Source organism: Rhododendron vialii, chromosome 11a (assembly GCF_030253575.1).
Source record: "Rhododendron vialii isolate Sample 1 chromosome 11a, ASM3025357v1".
Classification (NCBI taxonomy): Eukaryota; Viridiplantae; Streptophyta; class Magnoliopsida; order Ericales; family Ericaceae; genus Rhododendron; species Rhododendron vialii.
In genome coordinates this window covers 12,388,984-12,403,193 of record NC_080567.1, presented here as the reverse complement: position 1 = coordinate 12,403,193, position 14,210 = coordinate 12,388,984, and the positions used below count along the sequence as shown (strand labels likewise).

The following is a 14,210-nucleotide window of genomic DNA, read 5'->3' as shown; positions in this document are numbered from 1 at the left end:
GAAGGTTCGATGTCTCGGCAGTGTAATTGATGACGCAGTCGTGAGAACGCCAACAGTCAGAAAATCGATTTAAGTTCGGTTTAATCGATTTCACGGCTCATTTGATCTTTTCCCTTTTCTTCTCTCCTCTTGTCCGAGACTTCTCCGTCTCCCCGTTACTACGACCACTATCGTTCGGCCACCATCGTCATCACTCTACCACCGCCGGTTTTGACCGCCATTGTCTTCGTCCACCGTGGTCTCCGGCTGCCTTGACAATCACTCGTGATGGCTACGCCATCTTCTGCCGATGTTTCGTCGTCTGCTGCAGGTTCTTCTTCACACCCTCCATGCAGGTGTGAGTACCTTCCGTTTGACGAGGAGGCGATTGAGGAGCTGGTTTGTTTGATGCTGATACCTATGTTCTTCCTTCGCGTAGGTTGGGTTTCGGCGGTTTCTTGCAGTATCGCCCTCCTATTGGCAGCCCAGAAGCCGAGGTACTTCGTAGGGAGCCTGAGCAGCATTTGAGTGTTCTCAACATTTCGGTAAGTTTCCTGAAAAGTAAAAGTTTTACTTTAGTTTGGAGTTTAATGTTGTATGATCAAAGATGAATTTTATTCTCGGGATGAAATCACTTTTAGCTAAGGGCGTGAATGAGAAGGACTCGTTGTTTGAGTTGAATTTGTTTTGTAAAAAAAATTGTGCACCCTGTTTAGGCAATGCATGCTTTTAAACATTTAATTTGATGCCCCTAGCTTTTTATTTGGTTATGCAATCATGAGATTAATCCCCTTTTGGATCTTTGCAGATGAATAGGAGATTGGAGGCCCGTGGTGGAGGCCGGGAGGTGCATAAGTGGTTCTTGGCATTACCGGAGCCAGCTCGAGAGTTGGTGCGTGCTGTAGGTTTTGAGATGTTTATTCTGGGTCTCAATCTTCTGAAGATTGATTGGTCGCTGATGACTTTACTGGTTAAGAGGTGGTGGGACACCACCAATACATTTCATATCCCATCTGCCGGTGAGATGATGATCACACTAGGTGACTTTTCTTTACTGACCGGCCTGCGAGTAAGTAGAGCTCCTCTTCTGGTTGACCCCAGGCTTTGGGAGCGGATAGGGGCTTTGGAGTGGTTTTTGGGCAAGGTGCCTCCTCTTCACTCGCGTGGTCATGTTGACATCTATTGGCTGAGCAAGACTTTTATGAAGACTGATATTTTGGCTCAGGTGAGTGTTGAGCAATTTGCACGAGCCTTTCTTCTCTATCTTCTTGGTCAGACCTTGTTTGCCAACAAGGATAGCTTGGTGCACACACAATTCTTGGCCCCTTTGCAGCTTTTGGAGGCTGTTTGGGAGTTTGATTGGGGAGCACCTGCTTTGGCTACCTTATATAGCAATCTTGGAGCTTGTTCACGGGATAAGAGTCCCATCCTTGGCAGTCACTATTGGGTGCTTGAGGTATATATCCTTCTTTCTTACTTCCTTCCTTACTTTGATTTCTCCATGTTATTTGAACTTGTTTGCTAATTCATGTTACAGCTCTGGGCTTTCAAGCATCTCCTTCAGTTTCCAACGGAGACTAAGCATGAGGATGTGAGCTGCATTCCTCACTACGAGCGATGGTTGGCGGGGCAACGGAAGCCACGGTCGCCAATTTTGAGCCTTCTTGAGTGGTGGCGAGTCTTGGACCGATTGATGGTTAATCAGGTACTTTTTTCTTCCCTTTGTATTTCTTGTCCTTTAGACTTCCATTGCTTTATACTGTGGCTGATTTGTTCCCGTTTTGTAGGTACGGTTTGACCCTTGGGGTGGTGTACCAGAGGATGCCCCTCTTATGCGTTCCAGGGTTCTGGATCGTACTCGTAGCTTGCTCGAGGGACCATTCTGCCGAGCCTGGTACTTAGGTGATCGGGTGGCGCCTGTGCTAAGGCTCTTCAGTTTGTTCCTCCTCCACCTTCGGCGTCGATGAGATCCACTCACTTAATGTCCAAAGGAAGATTTGAAGAACGCTCGGATCAGAGATTGGGCAGGCTTGCTTCTTCAGGCGGGGGACTATATGGAGTATTGTCGCCTTTTCTTGACTCCACCTACTGTTCCTCCAATTGTTCCTGTTTGGCCACGGGTCCCCCACTTTGGTCTCCTTCCATTCTGATGATGGAGAGGAGGTGCGCTTGGCCCTTACTCCTTGTTTGACCCAGCTTTACACGCTTTCAGCCGGGGTTTCACAGGTGTTACCTTTCTTCTGACTTTCTTTTATTTTCTTCCTGCTGTATCCTATATTCCAATGTTTGTAATGTTTGATTACGCCATAGGTACCTGCTGAGGTAGTACAGGAGTGGTTGCATGCTTATCAGAGTGCAGAGGCTTTGGTTCAAAGACAATGTCGTCGGATCCTCGAGGTATGATTTTTCCATGCATCTCCTTTTGCTTTGTATCCTTTCTTGGATCTGAGTGCTTGTATTCCTCTCTTTTGGTCACAGCTGGAGGCCGAGCGAGTACCAGCTACTTGTGGGGAGGATGCGGGAGCTAGTGAGCGGTCCTTGACTCAAAGATCGTCTCAGAGACGCCATCACGACTAGCCTTATGATTTTCTTTTTCCTATTCATAGTGAAAAGACAAGCAAAGATGATTTTTGTAAGCAAGTCTTTGTTCATGAAATGAGAAATGCCCTCTAAATATCCTCGAGTTTGCATGCGACAGTCAGAACATGGCTTTTGAAATTGTTCTGAACAAGTATTTACTGACAGACAGTAATCTGTGTAAATTGATATGCTGGCTGAAGGATCTATTACTTGGCCGAAAAATCGATGTTGCAGCCGATGTATCAATTCTTTGGCCGTTATTTCTATTTTCTAAAGGAAGGTAGATTTTGTTTTGGCCAAGTGGCATCCTTTTTTCTCTTCCTTCTTATGCTTGGTCTTGATTTTCTGCCTTTTACTTTTGCCATGTTCCATAGTTTGATTGTCAAACTCGAGAGTTTTCGGGACATCCTGTCCATTTGTGCCAATGACCTTCAGGTTAGAGAGGATGAACAGTAGTTCTTGTGTCTTTTGCCTTTGCCAATTCTTCGAAAAAAGCATACTCATCTTTTGCAAGCTCAATACGCAGAGTTAGCTATGCATATCATTAAGTACAAATCTCTTGATGTTTTCCCTTCTCTCCAAATGCTTGGGCTGAATCTCGAAGCGAGATTGCCTATGTATCCCAATCAGGGAATCAAGCAATGAACGTAGTTCCAAATTACCACCTTTGAGGTTGGGTTTCCACTCTTGGTTTTGCTCTTGATTTTGCCTAGGTTACCTAATGGAGGTTGAGTCCCTAGCGATCTTTTGAATGCAGTAACTTTTGCCTAGGCTGTGCTTTTGTAGTTTCTTGTCCTAGCAGGCTTTGCTCTCACTTTGTAGGGTTCTTTAGATTACCCAACGAGCATAAGAGGATTTCTGTATTTTGGAGAGGAATTTGGTGGAGATATTTTTTAGGCCCCCTTTGCGTTTGTACTTTCATGATGGGTAAGCTAACTCTAAGTGTTCTCACGGAGATAGCGTCTCCTTTCTAGGTTTTGACAAAAACCTAGTTTCTTAAGCAACTAAAGTTCATCCTTTCTTTCCCTTTTGTCGACAACGCAAAGAACTTGATTCCTTGAAATTTCCCTTATTTTGCAAAGAGACTATAGCGTATGGCAATTGCAATTTAGGAATTAGATTATTGAAATAGCATAGTCTAGAAGAAAAAATAGGAATTCACTTAGCAGAAATAAAATGCCCAAATAGGGGCCCCCAAAACATGTCCTAGTTTGATTTAGAAAACAAAAACAATGTTTAATGTTCTTTGCCATGTTGTAACTTCTCAACTACTGCGGTATTTCGGGGTCATTTTCCTTTTCTTTACGCTTCACAGTTTTATACTCTTTTCCTTCCTTTTCTTTGCCAAACAGAATCTTTGAACTGGATCCATCTTCAAAGTTTGTACAGTGACTACCCTTTCGAGACATGAGTAGTCCCTAAATGGAAATGCCAGCTTGAGTTTTCATCGTTCCTTCCTCTTTCTTGTTGATCATGTAGCCATGAGAGAGATTAGCCATTAGGTTAAATAGTAATGCTAAGGAGATTCCATCGAGTGGATCATCGTATTCTCCTTCCATTTCATCAAAGTCACTTTCCCCTGTTTGATACGGGTCCGTGTATGTGAAATCTAGATCCTCTCTTTTTTTTATCCACTGGCTGTAGTCACACTCTTCATAAGGATTGACCCACGGTTGCATTTGGGACTCCTCCACTTTTTCGATAAGGTTGATTGTTTCCTAGACAACTGGAGGTGTTGGGATTTTTGGACGATTGATAGGTACCATTATTTGGGCTGGCTCGAAGCGGGCATGCCTTCACATCATGATGACCTTCTCCTTTTCCTTCTTTATATTTTCAAAGTAGATGCGCAGCCATTCATCATCCTCCACAAACGGAATGTCGGGATCCTCCAAATTGTGTTTTACCCAGGAATGCTTTTTCCACTTCCTCAGCTCCTCCTTCTTTGCTTGTTCTTCTTCGTCACTTTTATCAGACATGTCAGGATCGATCATTTCCGATTGATCGGACTCATTATTTTCTTCTTCATTTATTATGAAACATCCATCCTCCTCTGGGAAAGTCATGGTCAACTTGGTGTGGGTGCTTTGGACAATGTATTGGCTAGGGTTGTATATGAGTTTATGAGATAGGGTTATGAGATTGATATTTTGGGTTGGTTCAGTATTATGGGGTGTTTTGGTTTGTGTGTCAGGTTGCGGAGGTTTTATGGATCGACTGTCAAAGAGATCTTCAATGTCATGGCGAAGGCGCATGCAGTTGTAAGTCTCATGCATAAGGTAACTGAGGAAGTGGTTTGTTTAAGGGTTTGAGATGGCCTTGATAGCTAAGAATGGTTAAGGCTTTGGACAAGGTCATGTAGAGATGGTCAAAATTGCGGCGGGGCCGATTTGAGTTTTGGGAAGGACTAGCTTGGAAAGGATCTTGAGGCAAGGCTGGGTTAAGGGCATTAACAGAAGCATGAGAAGTACAGGTTGGAAAGGTTTTCTTGGGTGGAGGAGGAGGTTCTTCTTTCCCAATGAGCCCCAGCTTAATTCCATCTTCAACTTGTAATCCCGTTGCATGCAGGCGTTTGAAATCGGTGATGGCCTAAGTATAGATATGTTTAAGGTACTTAGGTTACAGATTTTTGACAACTATCCTGACTTGATCTTCCTAAGAGAGGGACGATTTTTCATCTTAGTGGCTTTTTCTCTCTACCTAGCCACAAAGGTAGCAAAGTCTTCTTTTGATTCTTGCTTGGTCATCTCCAAATCTCGAGCGGTTAGCTCAATTTGGACATTGTATGCATATAATTGCTTGACAAAAGCATTGGCAATTTCGGGCAAAGTTTGATAATGCACAAATTCCAAGGTGAGGAACCAATCAAGGGCACTTCCAATGAGAGTTCGTTGAAATAGTTGAGCAATGAGCTCGTCATTCAAACCCATCGGCTTCAGGGTGTTGATAACATGGCGGACATGGTTAGTAGGGTTGCCACTCCCATTGAACTTTTCAATATTTGGCATTTTGAATTTCTCAGGCAATTGAGAATCTAGAAAAAGACAAAGCCCTTCAAAGTCCAAAAATTTGGTCCCCTTGGGAACGGGCCAGAGCATGTCTGATTTCTTTGACTTGTTTGGTTAATTTGGGATTTTCTGCCATTACCACTTTATGGAGATTCTCGTCTCCTATTGATTTTTCTTCATCTTCAGCATCTCTTGCTACTTTCTCTGCTAGTAAGGTAGCGGTTTGAGCTTGGAGATCAGTAATAGTGGCATCGTTGTCTGCCATTTTTGGGATGGGAGTGGGAGGATTGCTTGGTAAAGCTTGGGATTTGGTAAATGATCGAGTTTGCTGAAAAGATGACAGCGAAGTCCCAGGAAGTGATTGGGAACATTGCAGTGAAGGTGTTTTGACAGGCGAGGATGACAAGTGGGATGGCTGCAAAGACCTCTCTTTGGCGTAGCTTCAGGTGTTGTAAGAGTATAAAACCAGCTGTGGTTGCTTCTTTAATCTACCTATCGTGCCTGCTTGAAAGATAAAAAACCTGGCAAGTTAGTACATGGCTTGTATATGGTTGGGATTTGGGCTAAAAATCCCAACCCTTATGCACAAAAAGAAATGTTACAACAACAGTTTATACAGTGTATGAGGAAGAACATTTCTAAATAAATGCAATTAGGTTCCTAGCCTGTAGGTTCCTGTCTTATTTTGATAAGTTCTATAGCTTTCTAACACATGAAAGGTTTGGGTAGTCTCAAGGGTGCTCCGTTGTCAAAGGGCACCAGTCCTTTTACCAGCCCATTATAGGTGGCAATTGGATGATTTACTTTTTGATATACCACTAGGTACGATGACTATGGAGTTTGCTAGAACCTCTAACATAGCCAGTGACATGCCAGGATATTAGGTGAACTCAACAAGGTTTGCCCGCTTGATGCATATGATAAATGAAATAGATAAAGAATGTATTAGTCTTATGTTGAACTTTCTAGTTATGGCTCTCAAGTCCCCAGCAGAGTCACAAAAAATTGTAGACACCTCCCTGAAGCGGGGCATCGCCATACAAATTGATCGTTGCTATTTGTTTGTTTGCTTTCCACATCATAAACCAAGATCGTGGATATTTCCATGGCTAGGAACATCGCCACATGATAACGGTTATCATCAAAACAGAGTCACCACCTAGTTTATAAAACTAGGAAAAACAAGTAGAGATTCCGGGTACAGGAGCCAAAAGTACAATGAGGGGAAGGTGTTAAGCATCCTTCTTTGCCCAGTCGTGAGACTGGCCCATAGTTATTCAACATAAGATTAATACATGCACTATTTAATTCCAACACATAGTCTGTTTATTAGTCTTTAAATAGTTAAAGGTGAGCTGAGACTGTAATTGATAGCATGCATAAAAAATAAGCAAAATAAAACAAACAATCCTAGGGAGATAGATCTCGCGGACGGTGAATGGCTGTCATGGCCGAGAGATCCTCCTGGTTTGGATGTATCGGCCGAGGGATTGATTCCTCAGCCGATGTTCTTCTTCACACCAGAACAGACGATTAACAGAAAATCAGAATATGATAGTTAGTATGCACAAATTGAAAGTAAAACAAACTAAAGGCCCCTGGGCTTCACCACCTTGATCCCCCAGTGGCTTGATTGCTTCGGATTGAGTGTGATTGACTGATTGCTTCTTGAAAACCCTAGGGTTAGGGTTTGAACTTCGGGGGTTTGATTGTCGGATTGCGGCTACCTTCGGAAGGTTAGGGCTTTTGAAGAGGGGATATGAGAGAGTAATTGTGCAGAGTTTCGTAGCTAGAGAGGGTGAATTGATGTATGAATTGTGTATATTTTCGAAACCCTAAGGGCCCTTTTATATAAGCAATTGGTGACTCACTCCAACCAATCAAATGGCGTGAATCAAAAAGGAATTCTAGGGCAACAAGATCTCTAGACGAATCTATTGCGTAGCCCAAACGCATCGGAAAAAGGCTGTTAGGGTTTTGGTGATCGGATAAAATGATTGACAGAACATTCCAGAATCTGGAAAATAGACGATCTGGTGGCAAAGGAATAGATTGTGTGGCCAAATAATCGATCTGGCTGCTGAGGAATCAATCTCTTAGGGAGATTTTCAAACAATGGGCTTCACGGGTGAAGAATTGATGTTGAGGCCGTGAGATCAATGTTACGGCCGATAGATGGATTCTCCTGGGATACTGTATTTCTATCTGGAAGGCTATATGGCTCTGGATTGGGTCCTCTAAGTGGCTCAAAGTTCTTACCATAAGTACATGAGTTCACGAGAAGTCAATCAGCAATCACTGTATCCATATCATCATTGGGATGGTCCCCAAGATGGGACTTGAAATAATCGTTAGGCCAAATTGGGGTATCTACAAAATCCTAAAGAAGTAAAACAAATAACACTACATAGAGGACACTCGCTCCGATAAGAAACCATTAAAAGCCTACACCAACCACCACCTCCCCACTTCACACACACGCGCGCACACACCTACACACACACATAAATACACAAGCACAGACACACACAGACACAAAATGCACATAGAAAGCATCAAGGAACACAGTCTCAAACACTAACACTAATAACAAATCAAGTCCGTCACTATCACATGGGGAAAAAGTTATTTCAGAACATGATTGGGTGTTTCCAAAATTTTCAGAAACCTGAGTGTAATGTTCCGTATAAAAGTCAGCAGAAGATATCAGAGCCAATGCAATACACACCCTATTCATTTTATAGCACACAAACTTGGAAGTTTGATCAACACCATTAAAAAAGTCATCTTTCACATGAGAATACTTTCAGAAGCATGTTCAGCTTAATCATTTTGTAGGCCGCATTTTATTTCAAACACATTGTTCATGCCCAATGAAGTAAGAACCTTCTGTAATCAGATAAGCAAAAAGATTAAATTGTACCTCAAATGTCAATTCACCTGAACACTGTCATAGAGTTAAAATAGGGGAACAACCAGCAGCTTCAAATTTTTGGGTACAGCAAAGTATTCTCTTTAGGACAAGTGAATGAAGAAAAGCTTCTTACACTCCTGCATTGCAATATTCCTTTTCTGGTAAGCTGGTTCCACAAAACTCAACCAGAAAACGAAAATATTAAAGCGAAAAGTGCAAACAAAAAATTTTCTATACCTTGGGCTTTTTGATATGTGGAGGGCAGTAGGCGTACATTATAGTTTCAATGTTTGGCCTGATAGCCACACACTCATCAATCTGCAACAAGATTTGACAAAATAAGCACATTCCACATTTATATGTCCCTTCATGTTTGTCAGTAAGGGAGGAAAGCAAAATCCCTTCTTACTAAGGGGAAAGGAAAAAATTGATGATTTTGTCAAAGGTAAAAGGAATGTAGTTACTTTTCTTGATGAAGAAATCAAAATGAAAACCAATGAATGTTGACTAATAGCCTGAGAGATGGGACCTGCTTTACACTTCCTGGAGAGCCATTTTATCAGGGACCAGCTTTTTATCTTTAGATTCCACCAATGAAAAGAATGTAGCAAAGCAAGCATAAAATTGATCTGCAAGCTAATTTCTACATCTTCTCATTTAAAAAAGAAGTCATTTACTTTTAGATCATACAACCCATACATTCCTGATCCCTTTATGGATCTTAGGAGCTACCATTAAAGGTAACTGAAAGGATACAATATGCTTGTTTGCTCAAGTGGCTACAAGTCATGCAAAAATAATAGAGATACCAAATACACTCAAAATCTTACCAATCTGTCGTATTTGGGTCATCGACCAATTTACATTCTACAACAGTAAGAGGTACCTTTCACATTGGGGACACATTGATACCAAACCATATAGCTCATGAGTCAGTATTACACCCATACAAGTTCTAAAGTTTATCATACTTATTGTCCTGACCTACAACGGAAATTCTCCCAGCCTCATCCCTTTTGCTAACCCATTCTCTATTCTCTTCTTGAACTTCCCTTTTATGTTTGTTGGACTCTAGGATTAGGATTTCTACGCACCTCATTGTTTCAAAAGGACGGTTACCAAATTCATTAAAATCGTATTGAGTACCACGATAGGGGGAGATAATTCCTCTTCTAACTCGATACCCGGCATCTCCAAGATTACAAATCGAGAAATTTTTTGTATAGAAGTGATTTGAAAGAGCAAGGACAATGGTAAGCCTGCAAATAACCACAAATCTTAACAAAACCGAAAGGAAATAAGGGGATCGGTGAGGGTTGAAAACGTTGAAGGATCCCGATGATTGAGATTGGCACCCAGTGAAATCAAAAGCAGAAGTAGAAGCAGCCCCCTCAATCGGAAAATCACGTCGCTCGGCTATCCACGCCAAAGAAATAACTAGTTGTGGATGGGTGGACCATCGAACGATAATCTGATCGGTGTTGGGGCCTAAAAGGATGATACGAACAATATGGCTGACCGTCGTTGATGGATTTGACAGGACTGGCTGTCATGAAGGCAGACGGGGAGATCAACGTGCTGAATGATCAAACTGTTGAGGGATTTTGACAGGACCGACTGTCGTGAATGCAGACAGGGAGATCAATGTGCTGAATGGTCAAACCGTTAGGGATTCTGACAGGACCGGCTATCATTGATTTGGATGGGCAGATCATCAGTCTAAATGATCGAGCTGTTGCGAATTGGACAGGACCGGCTGTCGTTGATTTGAAAGGGCGGATCATCAGTCTAAATGATCGAGCCGTTGAAGATTGGACAGGACCGGCTGTCGTTGATTTGAATGGGCGGATCATCAGTCTAAATGGTCTAGCAATTGAGAATTGGACAGGACCGGCTGTCGTTGATTTGAAAGGGTGGATCATCAGTCTAAATGATCGAGCCGTTGAGAATTGGACAGGACCGGCTATCTTTGATTTGAAAGGGCGGATCATCAGTCTAAATGATCGAGCCGTTGAGAAATTTGACAAGACCGGTTGTCATTGATTTGAATGGGTGGATCATCAGACTAAATGCTCGAGCCGTTGCGAATTGGACAGGACCGGCTGTCTATGATTTGAAAGGGCAGATCATCAGTCTAAATGTCTATGATTTGAAAGGGCAGATCATCAGTCTAAATGATCGAGCCGTTGAAGATTGCACAGGGCCGGCTGTCGTTTATTTTAATGGGCGGATCATCAGTCTAAATGATCGAGCGGTTGAAGATTGGACAGGACCGGCTGTCGTTGATTTGAATTGGCGGATCATCAGTCTAAATGATCGAGCCGTTGAAGATTGGACAGGACCGGCTGTCGTTGATTTGAATGGGCGGATCATCAGTCTAAATGATCGAGCCATTGAGAAATTGGACAGGACCGACTGTCGTTGATTTGAAAGGGCTAATCATCAGTTTAAATGATCGAGCCGTTGAGAATTGGACAGGACTGGCTGTCGTTGATTTGAATGGGCGGATCATCAGTCTAAATGATCGAGCCATTGAGAATTGGACAGGATCGGCTGTCGTTGATTTGTTCCACAGAAGATTTTATCGCATCCGTCAGCAAACAAATCGTGGATTCAGGGAGATTTGTTCGCATCCACTAACCAATAATAACAAAAACTGCAAGAGATTGCATTGCATCCGTCGACCAACAAATCGAGAGTTAGTGAGATTTCCATTGCCTCCGCTAAACAAACAGAACAACACCGCAGGAGATTGAATCGCATCCTTCGGCAAACAAATCGAGAGTTAGGGAGATTTCCATTGCCTCTGCTAAACAAACAGAACAACACCGCAGGAGATTGCATCGCATCCTTCGGCAAACAAAGACTTGATGGAAACCATTCGGGCATAAACTCCCACAAGCTGGCCACCTTCCTATTTTCAACAGTTGATATACACAATATACAAAGACGTATGCTATATGAATACACAAACTGAAAATGCAGACCCTAGCTAAGGGTGGCTCCTAGGAGGACAACGATACTTAAGGACTATCACTGAGCCCCAGTACTTTACTGCCTTTGCTTCTGAGATGCACACCCAGACAAAGAGACATTGAGTGGGCTAACGCGCTCAATTGCTATAGTAACGGCATTGGCCTGTGCGCCCTTTCTTCGATGCTTGGGCAGACGTGCCCCAGAGATATGCTTTGCTTGGCCTTGGGCCGACGTGCCCTTGTCGTCCGTGAGATTCCACTGCTTGCGGATTACAGATACTAGGGTAGTAATGTAAAAGTTGCATTTTCCAGTTTATTGACATGTAAACCATGCGCTAATACCTAATTTGCATTGCAAGCGGACTGAGTCAACACAGACATACATATATGTACAGACTCGCCTAGCTCAAATAAAAAGGGAGAAAGAGCCCCAGGATACAACGTGGACCCTTAGACACATGGAACATAACGAAATTTTGGGCATTAATGTGCCAAAACTCACAATATCCCTTTAGATATGTGAAATTGACACTTGCGTAAGGTCAAATAGATGTACAATGACCTATACGAACTGACAAAACTAGGAAAAGCATCCCGAAACGATAATGGACTGAAAACTGAAAAAATGCCACAAAGACGGACATAAGATGCAAATGAAGACACATATAAGCCCGGAATGAAACCGACACCCCCGTGCAGTACATTAGGTCTGCACGGTTTAACAAAACTTGGCAAAAGCCCCTTGAACTGGACTCGAAGGCAGTAGCTGACTGCTATTGTTTGTTGCTCGAATTGAAGCAGCACGCGCAAGTTTGAGACCAACGCGCATCATATTGAACGAGCGTGCATGAGTATCGAACTAGCGCGTGTGACTGCAAAGTTAACTAGACTTCGCTGAATTTAGAATAAACTGTGAGCCGCTAGGCCTCGCTAGCATTTTGTTCTGTTTTTTTATGCTAAAAATCTTTTAAGGCTTTTGCTCAGCTTTGAAATTGAAGTAGTAGTTTGAAATAAAATTGAAAGAAAAAAGGTTTTCCCCCCTACACAGATGAAGCTTGTCTTGTTCTCGACCCTTCTTGACCCTTGGTGTGCACCGAAAATGTCAACCATGGACTATGTTGATAGAATATGACCGAGTCTCGAAGAGAGACTGCCTATGTATTCCACATTCTGGGGAATCAGGTCAAAATGTAGTTCAGGCTAAGGTTCACTCGTGTGTTTTACCTCTCCTTTTATGCTCTAACTTTTGCCTAGAACTGCCCATTCGGGTTTTCGGTCTAGCAAGCTTTCAAATATTGCCTATGTACTTTTGCCTAGACCGCCTTCATAGGTTTTCAATCTAGCAGGCCTAACTTTTGCTTGGAACTGCCCACCCTTGGGGTTTTCAGCCCAACGAGCTTCTCTTAGGGAAAAGGCTTTTGAATTGATCCAAGTTGACCAAGGTACGGAATTTATTATTGTCGAGATTGATGACCTTCGGCCACAACCCCAGATAAAATGGCTTTGATAGCACAGGGTTCAAAGTGCTTTAGTTGACATGCCTCGCTCCAGGCCAATTTGAACTTTCTAACTTGTGCTTGGCGGACCGCTGTTCCTGCAAACTTGAACATGGTATGTGGCGCTAGACCTTCTGAGCTTTGCTTTACATGGTTTGGCACCCGGTAACAAAGGGATTCGATACTTTTTTATCTCATGATCAACACCAGGTGTGCCTGTGCAAGACCCTGCCAATATGTCGATGAACTCTTCGAGCCTGCTTGGCACAATGCTCCTCTGAGGACAGCGTTGAACCATTTTGGGGGGGGTCTACCTCATCTTTCAAGTTTATTGAAAACTACAATTTCAATTAATAGACTGAGCATGCCTTTCTTCTTCCCTTTCAGCAAGGGAACACATTTCCTTGAGGATGATCCCATCGAAATCTATCCCTTCGTCGTCAGGGTTGACACAGTTTATTCAAAAAGCCAGCGAAGTACTTAGAAGCAAGATAATGCATATCATAAGAAAGCCTCTCGGGGTTGCCAAGTACAACAAAAAACTCGAATAGAAGCTACGACAGGAGGGCCAAGAGGCACAACCTCCGACTCAGAGTTAGACTTAAACAACTTGACAGACACTGTGTTAGACTCAGACTCAGAAGTGTCAATGCAACTAGACGTGGTTTGAAAATGCAATTTCAAAAGCTACCCTTAGTTTCCTCACAGAGAGGTGGGATCCAGCAGGTGTCAGGCCCATGGAACAACACTTCAGCTTCTTCGACCAAACCTACTCGATGCTCCCATGAACAATGGACCTCAGCCCGTCAGTCCGCTCCTTTGGAAGCTCTTCCTGACTGTCAATCTAGGTGTTGGCAGAGAAAGTCCCATTTGCATAAATAGCAGCCAGCAGGCTGTCCTCGGGCTCAAACGAGATGGGTATAGTCGGTTTAAAGCTTGGGTTGATTTGAGTGGAGATAGTGGATGTCTGACCAACTTGCGAGCCAGAGTTGGACTGAGGGAAAGATTTGGAGACAGTATCGGCTGTTGATGGAGGTGGGGTTGTGATGATGCCACAATCGATGAGATCTTGAATGGCATTTCAAAGCCGGAAGCAGGCATTGGTAGAATGGCCAGCCCCTTGATGGTAGGCGCAGTAGAGGTTAAGTTTGAAATTGGCAGGTGGATTCTTGGGTAATGGAGTTGGATTGAGGGGCTTGATAGAACCAGTATCAAGGAGCTTCTCATAAACTGAGGCCAAAGGTGCAGTGAAGCATGA

The 14,210-nt window shown here is 43.1% G+C and overlaps 1 protein-coding gene across 1 annotated transcript; it reads left to right on the top strand.

Annotated features, from left to right (window-relative positions):
- Nucleotides 1–267: 267 nt before the first annotated feature.
- On the top strand, nucleotides 268–2,556 carry LOC131306870 (protein MAINTENANCE OF MERISTEMS-like). The gene is made up of 7 exons (XM_058333299.1): nucleotides 268–335; nucleotides 419–524; nucleotides 788–1,435; nucleotides 1,517–1,684; nucleotides 1,767–1,823; nucleotides 2,290–2,376; nucleotides 2,458–2,556. Exons 1-7 carry the CDS (start codon nucleotides 268–270, stop codon nucleotides 2,554–2,556), a joined length of 1,233 nt encoding a protein of 410 aa, XP_058189282.1.
- Nucleotides 2,557–14,210: the final 11,654 nt, after the last annotated feature.

Bases quoted from the DNA above. Each gene is read 5' to 3' on its own strand.
- LOC131306870 (XM_058333299.1), top strand. From the start codon at position 268: ATGGCTACGCCATCTTCTGCCGATGTTTCGTCGTCTGCTGCAGGTTCT. The intron at 1,436-1,516 runs GTATATATCCTT...TTCATGTTACAG, and splicing joins GTCACTATTGGGTGCTTGAG to CTCTGGGCTTTCAAGCATCT. The intron at 1,685-1,766 runs GTACTTTTTTCT...CCCGTTTTGTAG, and splicing joins ACCGATTGATGGTTAATCAG to GTACGGTTTGACCCTTGGGG.